Source organism: Oncorhynchus mykiss, chromosome 18 (genome assembly GCF_013265735.2).
Source record: "Oncorhynchus mykiss isolate Arlee chromosome 18, USDA_OmykA_1.1, whole genome shotgun sequence".
Lineage (NCBI taxonomy): Eukaryota > Metazoa > Chordata > Actinopteri > Salmoniformes > Salmonidae > Oncorhynchus > Oncorhynchus mykiss.
This window is the reverse complement of record NC_048582.1, coordinates 38,773,731-38,788,101: the sequence shown is the minus strand read 5'-3', so window position 1 is coordinate 38,788,101 and position 14,371 is coordinate 38,773,731. Positions and strand designations below refer to the sequence as shown.

Below are 14,371 nucleotides of genomic sequence, written 5' to 3'. Positions count from 1 at the left end.
CCCAACATCAACATATGTGAAAATTGCGCGTTTCTAAGATGTGTTTCCTCCAATGACATCTTCGGTGTGCATCGTGTGATTTTTAACCAATTATGAGCAAGCATTGCCTGACTGGTTTATGATCTAATTGGAAACACTTAACTTCCTCTATTTATTTTACTACAAAAAATAGAAACACGCCATTTTCACATATGTTGATGTCGAGGTGGTGCTGGGAGTGAAAAAAAAAAAAGAATCCTTTAAGTGCTTGAACAAACCCACAAGAACACTATTTAAACTATACAATGTTTATTTAACCTTCGACCTGTTCATGTCCACAATCATTTACTAAGATGCATCTCCTCTCTCGCCGCCATGTTATCCCTGGATACAACCATTATACATTCTCTATTATTACGACCTCAGAAGGGTCAATCTTAAAAACCTCTTCGGGATCAATGTCCCTCAACCGGGATGGTTGTGAACAGCTTCTAAATTCAAAATATATAATTTATCAATCTACCCTGTTGTTAAAACATCTTCTTATAGCCCCCCCCATCTCTCTACTAAACTCACCCATATATAAAATATACAAAAGATTATTTCCAAAATCTCCTCTGAGCTGTCTTTGCAAATATAAAAATATACAGTTTTCCTATGTTGAAATCTCTTTGCTTTCCTCTCTTCTGCCTACCTCTCCTCATCCTCCTCCTCTAGATTATAGCTCATCCTCTGTTTTCTAGTTGGCCCATGCCTCCCTCCCTGCTCAGTACAGTTAAAAGATACACATGTTTAGTCATAGAAGAAAAGTACACATCTGTCCTCCCCTGGCTTGTCTCCTTGCCTTTAGCTTAAAAACATTAGTTGTCTGTGATCTGTATGATTTGAACACACCCATCTGAATGGGTGCGCGTATGGCCTGAGCATTACCCCGAAGGAAAAAAAAAAACCCACTGCAACGCACCTGATATAAACACTGAATGACATCACGACGCAACCTGTCAAAGAGACACGGGAAGTGAAACCAGCATAGCACAGATACACAAAATGAAGGCTGCACTCACTACAACACTCCGGGTTACTCACAACACGGATGCTTTACGCCAGGTGTCATACAATGCTCACGTCACGTCTACGTAGGCCGTACGCGCACCCCCTCAACTAAAGTGCTGCCAATGTTGTGGCTGCCTTCTAACCCTCTCCCTCCTCCGCCCTTCATCCTCTTCTTCTTCCTCACAAGTCTCCGTGTCGGCTCTCGAACTTGTTGAGGATGTTGCGGCAGCGGCCCAGCTCCTTGTGCATGTCGGCCATTTCCTGTCTGAGAGCAGCGTTCTCTCGCTCCAGGAAGGCGGCGCGCACCGTGATCTGGTTCTCCTTGAGGCGCCGGGCGTCACGTGAGCGCTTGGCCGCCTCGTTGTTCTTGTAGCGCCGGCTCCAGTACTTGTCGTCCTGCGGGTGTCACGGCAAAGTAGAGGCGTGTTGTGGGGGGGGGGGGGGGGGAGAAGGGCAAGAAGGGTCAGTTTTGTGATGGGAAGGGGGAGGTGTCAAAGCTGAGCATTGTAGTTGCACACTTGAAGCATGTACAGTTGAAGTCTGAAGTTTACATACACCTTAGCCAAATGCCTTTAAACTCAGTATAACAGTTGAGAGAATGATTTATTTCAGCTTTTATTTCTTTCATCACATTCCCAGTGGGTCAGAAGTTTACATGCACTCAATTAGTATTTGGTAGCATTGCCTTTAAATTGTTTAACTTGGGTCAAACGTTTCGGGTAGCCTTCCACAAGCTTCCCACAATAAGTTGGGTGAATTTTGGCCCATTCCTCCTGACAGAGCTGGTGTAACTGAGTCAGGTTTGTAGGCCTCCTTTCTCACACACACTTTCAGTTCTTCCCACATATTTTCTATAGGATTGAGGTCAGGGCTTTGTGATGGCCACTCCAATACCTTGACTTTGTTGTCCTTAAGCCATAGCTTTGGAAGTATGCTTGGGTTCATAGATACTTTTGTACCCTGGGATTGATTTGCACTTTTCACACAAAAGTACATTCATCTCTAGGAGACAGAACGCGTCTCCTTCCTGAGCGGTATGACGGCTGCGTGTTCCCATGGTGTTTATACTTGCGTACTATTGTTTGTACAGATGAACGTGGTACCTTCAGGCGTTTGGAAATTGCTCCCAAGGATGAACCATTTATTTTCTGAGGTCTTGGCTGATTTTTTTTTAGATTTTCTCATGGTGTCAAGCAAAGAGGCACTGAGTTTGAAGGTAGGCCTTGAAATACATCCACAGGTACACCTCCAATTGACTCAAATAATGGCAATTAGCCTATCAGAAGTTTCTAAAGCCATGACATAATTTTCTGGAATTTTCCAAGCTGTTTAAAGGCACAGTCAACTTAGTGTATTTAAACTTCTGACCCACTGGAATTGCGATACGGTGAATTATAAGTCAAATAATCTGCCTGTAAACAATTGTTAGAAAAATGACTTGTACAAAGTAGATGTCCTAACCGACTATAGTTTGTTCACAAGAAATGTGTGGAGTGGTTGAAAAACGAGTTTGAATGACTCCAACCTAAGTGTATGTAAACTTCCGACTTCAACTGTACAGAAATATTTTCATCAAAGTGTGTTCCTTAATAACAATGCCGTCATAATTAGCTACTCCACCGATAGCAATATGAGAGTTTCTTACCTCGTTATTTATTGCGTGCATATCTACACGCCAGTTCAAACTTTCCACTTTTGCCCCTCCCCAATGTGTGCCCTTCCTTGAGGCATGCCCCCATTGTCATTCACTTGAGTAAGCAGGAAGTTGCCCCCGCTACGTATGACGACATCATATTGCTAACTTTACCTTGAAGCTTCTCAGGGGAAAACTACGTGTAAAGCCAAGAATCGCAAGAAATGTAGTACCTTCTGCTCATCTGGGACCAGCATCTTGCGGGCTTTCTTGATCATGGGCTGTGGCTTGAGCTCCTCGTCCGAGAAGCGGTGCCTCCGGGGGTCGAAGGCCTCCTGGCCCGGCACGCTGGACAGCGCCACGTCCGCCGGGTCCGGGTCAAAGTTCACCATGACGTCAGCGGTGCCGTTGGCGACCAGTGAGCCTCCTGGCGGCCCGGGGAGGCAGGAGGAGGAGGAGGTGGTGGAGGAGGGCGAGAGGTCTGGAGGCATGACCTGGCCACCTATAATGAGAGAGGCCAACAAAAGCAAAACTTTTGGTTGGTCACATGCTTCACACCGTGGCGAGGGTGAAGGGTCAAAGCCTCCAGCATGCAGAGAACAAGGTAAAGGGGATTTGTTATTTCTGTGTATATGGCAACATCACTCGTTTATAAACTGGCTGCTGCATGGTGGCTGCAGTGATACAGATCGTCCACCAGGTGGAAGCATAGGCTACATCAATCAGTCAGTCATGTGGTTGAGCTGGCTGATCCAGGATAAGACGACACCAAAACCCAATCCTAATAACAACCATTTCGGGCAAAAAAGTTGAAACTGATCCAAGAACAGTGCTGCTGTGTAAACAACCTTCTACACACAGCAATGAGCTTGCGTATGGCCATTGCTCTCGCTCTCCCCTCTTTAACCTTTGATCAATGTCATACATATTTTACTAACTGAGGGAAATATAGTGTTATCTTTAAAGGAGTAGTTCAATATTTTACAACTTGATGTTAGATGGACTACTTTCAGGGTGATGAACCATGTAATCCAAGGTTTGGTTTTCTTTAGAACAGCCACTAAACCCTTCAGCTATCCTTAGTCACCACAAGCTAAGAGTGAATGGAAGTGATGGGGGGGGGGCATGTGAGCATGTTTACAAAAACTAATGTCCAAATCCCCTGAAATCAATTTAACATCCACTCCATATTTAGTTTGCTGTTGCTTAAAGGGGATTTTGCCATAATAAAATAAAACACACACATGCTCCCATTACTTCCATTGATTGTTAGCTTGTGTTGTCTAAAGTTAGCTGAAGTTTGTAGTGGCTGTTTAAAGAAACCTGATTACAGTTTCTCCTGGCCCATAGACTACTTTCAGGGTGAGGAACCATCTATCATCAAGTTGTAAAATAGTGAACCAACTCCTTTAACATACATTTGATAGCAACACATGTTCATTTTCCAGGTAACACTTCTAAGCAGGATTTTAAAGCGTTCATAATCCAAAACACACTATTAATTTGTTATTATTTTTTCACCACTCCACTTTAACCAATGAAATTAGACAGCAATTTATTAGGCCTTCACTACATTGTTTTATTTCCCTGAGGTGTAATATGAGCTATAGCTATGGCCACAGCAGCTTTTGGTCAAGGTTATAGCCTAATCAAGACCAGCTGCTCTCTGGAAGTCAACCAATACATTCCCTATACATCCATAAATTAGCTATAACATAGCCATTTCATTTTACATTTCAATTAAATATTGGTCTTGGTGTTATTGATTATTGCATTCTCTGGGGAAATCAGTCTTGTTGGCAACAATTGTTTGATTGTGCTCTGTCTTTCAAAAACACTTGAGGAAATGCAATGCTGAAATGGAATGTAGGAAGTGTGTTACATAAAATCCATTCCCCAGTCCCCTTGCTCCATAGCCACCACAAAGACAGTTCCCTACAATACCCCTCCAACCCCTACCCCGCCCAACATACCACCACCTCCCTCTACCTTATATTTAAAATATACACAGAATTCTTCCTTCCTAAGTATCCATTGGACAAACTACCCCCCCCAATCACACACAAACAATACCTTTCATTTCACAGCAGTCTTTGCCTCAGTCCTTGTCAACAACATGAAATGTTATGTCACAATGTTGCTCAGTGTGTAAAGACACTGGTATGGCGACATGGTGGCGTTATCTCTGCAATGTAAATCTCTCTGCTTCTTTATGCTAGGCTAGTCTTATGCAATGCTATCTATCTCTCTCTCACTCACTGCTTTACTCCCCCTCTATGTCTCCCTCCAACCCCTCCCTCTTCGTACGCCCCACCCTTCCCGTCTCTCACTCCATTGCTCTCTGCATCGGCACGTGACGTGATGCCTGCACATGGCCCAAGCGTGTGAGAGAGGGAGGGGAGAGAGTGAGGGAGAGAAATGACAGCTCTCTTGCTCTCTCTCTCTCTCTCTCTGTTGACTGTACTGCAGAGTCTTCCTAAAAATAACCCTTTCATCTCCACATTTCATTCAAATGAATCCATGTGGCAAAAGAGGGGAGTTCTTACGTTAACCTCAACCATTTCTACGATTGATGCATTTGTTTATTTCTCTAAGCTACGGTGTAACTCTGATGGTCTTTCCTGTTCTCTAACTAATCCGTGTAGGTTCTCGTTATAAATGTAGTGTGTTTGTGTTACACTGATTTAGCAGATCTGTATTTGTAAACTCTGAGCGGTTGTCGTGGACCCAGTACCAAGATCGGGCAAGAATGTTTTGTCAGAAAATAGAAAGTAGCATAACTATTTGAGGGCTACAGTCCTTGTCTTTTTGGAAAATCGAACTAAAATCTTACTGCTGGCAATGTCATAAGAATCTGCCCCTGCAACCCATGGAGTCTACAATATAGGTCAAAGTGCAAACATTTAGTATGCATGGAAAGGGTACACCTTGATGGTTATTGTAGCATGTGCTTGTAGTTTTGAAAACTAAAATGTACTTTATGCAGGTAGTATACAATATTATGCGTTGTTGAGAAAATGCCACCAGAAGGCGCTAGAGTCTCAAAATGAAAGGGCAGTGAAAAGTCTATTGGACTAGCTTGAGACGATACCCTGTCTTTTTATATAGCTTCTGCTAATGTAACATCTTCCGCCAGCATCATGCCACCAATTTCACACTAGACAAATAAAACACAAAGCCGTTCCAGTGGCTCTCCTATATACTTGCTTTTGCCTTTGAGCTCCACAAACTGCCGTGTTTTCCTCCACCAACCAATGCCGACCTAGGTCATGTTGAGGAGGGTGCAACTACCGCAATGACGGTTCCAGTCATCTTGCAACATTGTCGATCTTCCACACACAAGATTTGCTCCGTTTTGTGTGCGTTTATTGTTGTGAAATTGTTAGATATTACTTATTAGATATTACTGCACTGCTGGAGCTAGAAACACAAGCATTTCACTATACCCGCAAAAACATCTGCTAAACACGTGTATCTGACAAAATAAAATGCGATTTGATTTGACACACCAACGCAAAACATGAAAACATATGGTCAAAAAGAAACAAAACACACTCGCATGGACACAATCAAACACACACACACATACCTGGACCCCCACCCACACCCTCCCCTCTTTAACCACACACCCTACTAACCACGTAGGCACTCGGGCCCTCCCATCATGCCTGGCAGTCCGTTTGGTGGTGGCGGCCCGTTGTCCAGGCCCAGCAGCGAGGAGGAGGAAGATGAGGAGGACATGGAGGATGATGAAGAAGAACATAGCGGAGGGGAGGACGGCGGGCACTGGGAGCTCTGGTTGGGCACGGCCGACTGCAGAGAGCTCTGCGAGGGCACCTGGGCACTGGCGCTGGAGCCATTGCCACCTTTGCTGTGCATGGCCATGCCGTTCTCAGTCAGGAACTCCTCCAGGTCCATGTACTGCAGCTGGAAGAGGCCACCGTCGCTGCAGGGTAGCGTGCGCTCCCACAGATGGGGCCCCAGGAAAGCCGACTGGGAAGGCCGACCGCCTGGGCCCCCACCCATGGTGTCCGAGTCCTGGGGCTTGTCTTTGTCTGTTAGCGGGAGATTGGGAGGAAGAGAAAAAAAGATGGAGAGAAGAGAGATGGAGAGAGAGCGAGCATGAAATAAAGAGAAAAAGAGGGAATAAAAGAGAGAGAACAATGAGGAGAAGAAGAGATAGCGAGAGAGAGAGAGAGAGAGAGAGAGAGAGAAGGGCCATTGAGTGCAACAATCCAGCCTCTTCAGTGTTCATCACTGATGTCTCTTATCATCACATAATCTGCCTGCGAGCCTCATGCCCTTATCAGCTTTGCAGGCAACCAACCGCCATTACATGGATGCATCAGCAACAGTGGCAGCAGTCTTCCTATTCAAAAACAGGCTGGCTGAATAATGTGAGGAAGGGAGTGAGATGCTATGCAAATATCATGAAGGTGGACTGAAATGCTACTCTGACATCATGAAGAAGTGAGATGCTAAGCTAACATCATGAGGAAAGAGTGAGATGATATGCTAACATTATGAAGAAAGAATGAGATGCTATACTAAAACTATTAGCAGAAGTGGCATCGTCTGGCGTCTCAGCCCTCAACCCCTTGAGTTGGAGGGGGTAATAAGGGGAATCAGATTAATGAGCAAGGAGAGGGGGCCCAAAAATGGAGGATGACCATCAGTGGGACCCCGCTGAGAGCTAGGTAGAGGGTTTCACAGAGACATGGTAGAAGCGGTAGGGGAAAGGGTGACAGGCCTGATTGATAGTGTGACGATCACACCCGGGGCTGTACTGGTGGCTCTGGACAGCACAGCACATTATTGTCAGCACGCACACACACGGAGAGGGACATGTAGGATGCAAGAGAGAGAGGAAGTGGAGAAAGAAAAGGGGAATGCAGAATAAGAAAGACTGACAGGAGAGAGGATAGAAAAGACAGGAGAAATGAGAGGGGAGAAAGGGAAGGGAAAGCAACGTCAAATCAGAGAGGGGGAGAAGGAACAGAGGAGTAATGACAGGGAATGGAGACAGTAAAACGAGACAGAGGGAATGAATATAAAAGGAGATGGGTTGATAAGGGAGAGGAAAGGGAAGAGGAGTGGAGATTAAAGAGATTCAAATAGGAGGAGAGATGGCTGATAGGGCGATATTGGGGGATGAGAGGAGATACAGCAGATGATAATGAAGGGTGAGGAGAGAAATAAGAGGGAGTGCAAATAGGAGGAGGGGTGATAATGGGAGAGGAGAGAGAAGGAGAGAACAGAGAGAGATGTGCAATGCAAAGAAAAAAATATGGATGAGAAGAGACAGACGTGAAGGGGGAGTGAGGGAGATGTGAGAAGTGCAAGAGGAGTGAATGAGGAGATATGGTAAACGTGCTAGAGGATGGCGAGGAGAATAGACGAGGGAGAGAGAGGAGAGATGCGTACAGCGTGTGGGTGTATACGAGGGCGAAGAACAAAGCATGCCAGGGAGAGGAATATACAGTTTTTTTGTTTTAAGGGAAATGTATCATGCATTGAAGCCACAGGCAACTAACTCTCTCGGATGCAAAAAAGACTCAAGACTCCATCTCATGTAATAAAACCCTTCTCCATCCCTTAACATTAGTGATGCACCACGACTATGCATGTTCTGATGGTGAACTTGATGCTGGTAGGCCCTTTGTGCTCGGACTCCATCGGAGGAGCTGTCAGTCTTGATCAGCATCATCTCTCACACAAAGACCATCCATGTAAATGGTGGAGGGACGTTGTTCAACTACATAGCCACCAGGGGGAGGATGTTAGCCAGACAGAAGCTGCCTGAGGTTGTGACATCCATTCAACTGAAACGTTAAGTCCCCCTATTTAGGGGGGTTTGTGTGGTTCTGGACCGGTTCCGCCCGTCATTGTTGTGTACAGAGCACTCTGTGAACGGCGTAACATCAATGGCTGTGCACTCCATGAAAGCTCTGGTTGTCCCGCTCCGCATGCTTCTCTCCACTCTCATCTGAGATGCAGTATGTGAAAACCAAACACCATCATTTGCATTAGGGAGCGACACGTCACATTTTCTGGCCTATCCAGACAAAGGATCAATATCCTCTGGCTGTGAGCCTTGTAGCTCCACTTCCAATGAACACGACATACGAAACGGGAAAGCCTTAGCGATTGCAGTAAAAGCAGTAGCGTCTCACAAAATATTTTTGTAGAACTTAAAAACAGGGCCACTTTCAATTGCTGAAAGAGCAACTTTGTGCTTATAGCTTGAAGTTTGTAACGAGTTAGCGGGCGTTTAAATGGCGTCTCTGCTTTGCTGGGCAGAAACTTTTCCGTAGTCATTTATATGAAATGGTGCCAATTTTTGTACTGTCACTAAGTGTGATCATATTTATTTCACAGTTATAGGAAAGGTGGAATATTATAGGGTCAGGAAATTTCTCAAGCCGTCCTCTATCAGCGGCGCAATAGTGGGGCCCTAAAATCGTGATAAACCCAGTCATTCTGGACAGAGGCTAACGACTGTTTAGTGTAAATTACAATATAGTGCCTGGAAATACGATGGCATTGGTAAGGTAGTGAAATGTTTAGTAGGAAACAACTTTGCCAGCATTATCATGTCGCCAAATGTATTTTAGACAGATGGCAATGTTGTCATTTGCAAGCAAAGTTCATCCCAAAAAATAGCTAGCAAATCTAACCTTAGGTAGCTAAAAATCAGGTGACCTCCCCTCAATTTTAGCTAACGTTGTACTGCCTAAAGTCAATCTGGCGACATCAAAATTATGACAAAAGGTTTTCCTACAAATGAATTGCCTCCCTTTGAATGGCATTGTATTTCCAAGACAATGTAATGCACTTATGATTAAATCTTCAGCGCTCATGGACGATGCATTGAGTAGAATGCTCAATTGGGCATCAGTACAAAGCAAACGTTCAAAACAATATCGTGACGAAACATGCAACCCTTGAATTGGAAAAAAAATGATACATGATTTTTTATATTTCCATCATAAATGTACTGTAAATTTGAGATTGTGTCCTCAAAAGTAACTACACCTCAGCAATTTATAAAAAAAATAATTACCAGAAAGGGGAGACTTGAATCTTTCTGGCAGTATAAGAATTAGTATAGAATTAGGTATTGCTTATGGCACTTATGATAAATAATACTTTTGGGTATGTCTATTTAGGCAGAAATCTCAAATGTGTACTTTACATTTAACAACAGCGGCGCTTAGTTAACATTTGACCACTTAAAATGGCTCTAGTGTGAAAATCAATGTTTGTTGGATTGAGAACTGGTGTTAGACATCTTTATACACTGAATGTACAAAACATTAAAGACACCTGCTCTTTCCCTGACATAGACTGACCAGGTGAATCCAGGGGAAAGCAATAATCCCTTATTTACGTCACTTCAATCAGTGTAGATTAAGGGTAGGAGTCAGGTTTAAAAAATAATCATGTTTCAGTTTTGAGATTGTGTGTGTGTGTGCCATTCAGCAGGTGATTGGGCAAGACAAATGTAAGTGCCTTTGAACGGGGTATGGTAGTAGGTGCCAGGCGCACCCGTTTGAGTGGGTCAAGAACTGCAACGCTGCTGGGTTGTTCACGCTCAACAGTTTCCTGTGTGTATAAAGAATGGTCCACAACCCAAAGGACATCCAGCCAACATGACACAACTGTAGGAAGCATGAGTCAACATGGGCCAGCATCCCTGTGGAACACTTGACACCTTGTAGAGTCCATGCCCTGATGAATTGAGACTGTTCTGAGGGCAAAAGGGGGTACAACTGAATATTAGGAAGGTGTTCCTAATGTTTTGTACGCTCAGTGTACATCAATATCATGAGCTATGACCTTATTGAATCTATTTGTTGAAGGATAAAAGCTGTGTGTGTGGTCTTGTTGCTGTGTTGTCTTAAAAAATATGAACCTATTTCCATAAGTAATGCATGATACAAGTCAAAGCAAGAATTGTCAAACCGATACGCTTTATATTTATAAACATGAATTCAAGCCAACAGAATGAAAACAAAGATTGCAGGCCAGCCTGTGTGTGTGTATTTATTCATTTTAACATTTGATATGCATGAACTTTCCGCTTCCTTCCCTCCCTGCCCCCACCACACACACACAAACAAACAAACCTCACCTTTCATTGCACAGCAGTCTTTCGCTCGCTGGTCAGCCTTGATGGGCAGTTGTAGGAGAGTCTTGAGGCTGGCCATGGAGTTCAAGTGTCCGCCGGTCAGGACACTGCCCGCGAGGTTACCCGTACTGAACTGTGGGCTCGCTCCGGCCGGGAGGTCAGGCGGTAGGAGCTGTGTGAGCGGCCTAGACATTGGTACGCCGTTGATTCCCACCGTGGAATGAACTCGGAATTTATCCGATTAATCCACAAACGATTGACTGGCTGTCAACGGGTTCACAACACAGTGACGTGACGATTAAAAAGGCGGACAGCTGGATACACACTGCTACACCGACTGTTATTTACCTCATTCGAACACCGACTGATAGTTTATCTAAATATGAATTAAGAACGTGCTAGAGAATAATAGTGACATTCGACATATCAAATATAACTTGACATCAACAATAAACTATTGCGCTTCCAAATGTCCATGAAGAAATCAAAAGTGAAAATGATGTCCTCAAAGAAATGTCCATGGTCAAATAAGTGTTCGATTCAATAATCTTGCCAGATGCAATGGGCCCTTTAATAAATCTCTTATCCCAGCCTCTATCTTTGAGATAAACAAAGTTGGACATCAGCGCTCAGATTTCGCGAAAAATACCTTGCTTTGATGATTGTCCGTTTATTTGAGGATAATAGGCATCGCACGGAGTTGATTTTCTTCTTGACCTGAACAAAAATATTCCGCGAAAAATGATAATTGAAATGGATTTTGGAGAAATGCCTATAATATAACGGACAGCATTGGATGTGTAGTCCTACGTAAAGTCTCAAAACTCAAAGAAATCCAATAATAGAGAAAGTTGAAAATAAGTGTATGTTTGGGGGTGGAGGGGGGGGGGGGGGGTAAAGGGTGGGGGGTGATAAGGGGTAAAAAGGCTTCGTCAAATAATATCCAACAACATGAGAGTAGTATAGATGTTGATGTCCCTTGTTTTCCTCTCCCCACTTAGTCGCTCTCTCTCTCCCTCCCTCTTTCTCTGTCGTTATTTTTGTCGTTCACCTTCACCCACCCACTCCCTCCCTCCCTCCCTTTCTGTAAACTGCCAGCAAGGAAGCAACCAAGCGCGGCGCGGCTAGAGTCAGCTGGAATGAACACGGGCCGCTCCCATGACATCACCGCTCACTGTGGATTGGCGCTGGGGGAGAAACTGATCAATTTTTCATGATCCACACCTACTAAAACGCCCCAAACAACATTAATGAGCCCCTCCCTTTCATACGCAAAACAGTCACAGAAGGAGTTGTTGATTACTCTTCTCAAACCCCAACCACCATAGCAAGTCGCCTCCTGCATAATTTGCAATGGCCGTTCTGGTGATGGAAACGATGGAACACGTGGTTGACTTTACTGTCAGTCAAAAAGCTAAACCAGTAACCACGAGATTAGTGGACCAACATACATATCTGTTTAATTGATTATGATCACAGGTCCTGTAGCCAATCCTAAATCAACACAAGAATGGAATTGCTCTGCAATGTTCAGTAGCCTCATTTATTTTCAAAGATTTTACCAATAAATTCCTTGTATGCTACTTGGTGTGTGGGCTATCTCTGTCATTTAAAGGATTCGGATCCCTGTCGTGATTTTGTGTGACAGTTACAAATTAAACAAATCATTCAAAATCCTCATTATCAATATTATCACATTTACTTCGGTCCAAAAGGTCAGTGTTATGGCCGCAACAAAACATCTCCCTACCACTTTAAGAACGATTCCTGCTCTCCAAAGCGAGCACATGGCCATGGCACGCTCGAGTGGTGCCTACCGGCAGCCTTGTCTCGCTGCGATTGGTCCAAATTAGGTCAGTCTCTGCCCTTTGCCGAACGCTATTGGACAGAAATAGGTCATTGGCTCCGCCCAAAGACTTCCCCATGGTAGGGCCGCGTGAGACAGAAGTAAAAGCGGCAAGTGAGGCCAGAGAGATTGGACGGATTACTGTTGCATTTAGCAAGATCCAGATACTGAATTTGCTTTGACATGTATTAAAGTATTTAGTTGGTGACCACCCTACAGTGTAATAGTTTGGCTTGATAATTTTCCTTATAGCTTACCAATAATGACAATAGGCTATTAATACTTGGCCCTACTAATAATACAATGTAGCCTAATAACCATCAATACCTCAAATATATATATTTAAAAAATGTACTTCTCCACACTACCCCTCCAGCTAATATTTTCTTTGAAAGTTAAAGTATCTTCATAATCATAATTTACCGTTTATGAGTCACACACTTCAGAAGTACAACAGCTTATTTGATGTGCCACCTTAAAAAGTGCTTAAAAACACTCATGTATGCATTAGACCTACAAGCCACTAGATGGAGGCAATAGTGCGGTTTTTAAGAGCAAAAATATCCAATGACACAATCTACACATTTAAAACACGGACAAATATTCACACAGATGAATCAACCCTTGATTTGTGAATATGGTGCAAATATGTTATAGCACGGATACTTTTAATGTGCATGCATAACTTCGTTTAAAAAAATGTAAACTGCAATGTTTCTCACACACAAAATATTCCTCTCCCTCTCTGGTTAGGTTTCTGTAAGCATTCATAAAAAGGGCCTCACATGGCCATCTAGAGGACACTGAATAATATTACCCCAGTTATTTTCCAACCACATCTGCATGCCTGCCCATCCTCTCAACAGAAATCAAATGTTACTAAGAGTTTGATGTGTATCACACCACTGACCCTATGATAATCTGACTGAAGTGTTAAATGCAGGCCCTGCCAAACTGGTGACCAAATACAGTATATTATAAAATAAAGGACTTTCTGAAAAGTGAATTCAAGCAAATGCACCAATATATACAATCATCCGGATACAGAGGAAAACTCTCAGAGCAGCCGGTTGTGAGCCTTTGGCACTACACAGCCGTACTCATCTACTGGGCTTTTTATCCTCCATTTATAATTGAGTGTGGCACTGCACAGGGCATGTGCCAACACATGAGCTGTAAACATCTCTGCAGTGTAAGGTAAGTACAGCGCAGTGTGGAACACCTTGCAGTTTTGCCATTTATTTGATCCTACTTAAATGATCAACATATAGGAAGGTAAATATAAACAGTGAAATGTGTAGGAGCGATCATTTGTGCATTGGCAAAAAGAAAAGTTCAGAATAGCTCTAGATTTAAATCAGTGGTATTCAAAACTTTTTCAGCGGGGACCCCATTTTCTTCGCCAGAATTTGACGACCCCCATCCCAAAACTGATTACAACCTTAAAATGTTTTAAAAAATGTAAATAAATCGGTATATTTTGATTGTCACATCAACAAATTGCCTGCAATTACATTTATTTCTATCAAAATTAAGAGAATCAGGTAATACACATTTATTCAAATGTTATTTTTCTAATTATCTTTCTCATTAACATGAGTATATGTATTTTTTATATGATCTTTCTCAATAACATTTGTATATTGTCCCAAAAATAATCTGTAATTTTTGCCCACTGCATTTCCTCCGCAACCCCACTAGGGGGAGACTTTGAATACCATCAATTTAA

At 43.3% G+C, this 14,371-nt stretch overlaps 1 protein-coding gene across 1 annotated transcript; it reads right to left on the bottom strand.

Moving 5' to 3' along the window:
- Positions 1-271: 271 nt before the first annotated feature.
- On the bottom strand, positions 272-11,854 carry LOC110496179 (hepatic leukemia factor). Its single transcript, XM_036952718.1, has 4 exons — positions 10,800-11,854; positions 6,304-6,720; positions 2,899-3,167; positions 272-1,428 (listed from the first exon to the last, which is right to left on the bottom strand). The coding sequence occupies exons 1-4, from the start codon at positions 10,987-10,989 to the stop codon at positions 1,213-1,215; spliced, it is 1,092 nt and encodes a 363-aa protein (XP_036808613.1). The 5' UTR covers positions 10,990-11,854; the 3' UTR covers positions 272-1,212.
- Positions 11,855-14,371: the final 2,517 nt, after the last annotated feature.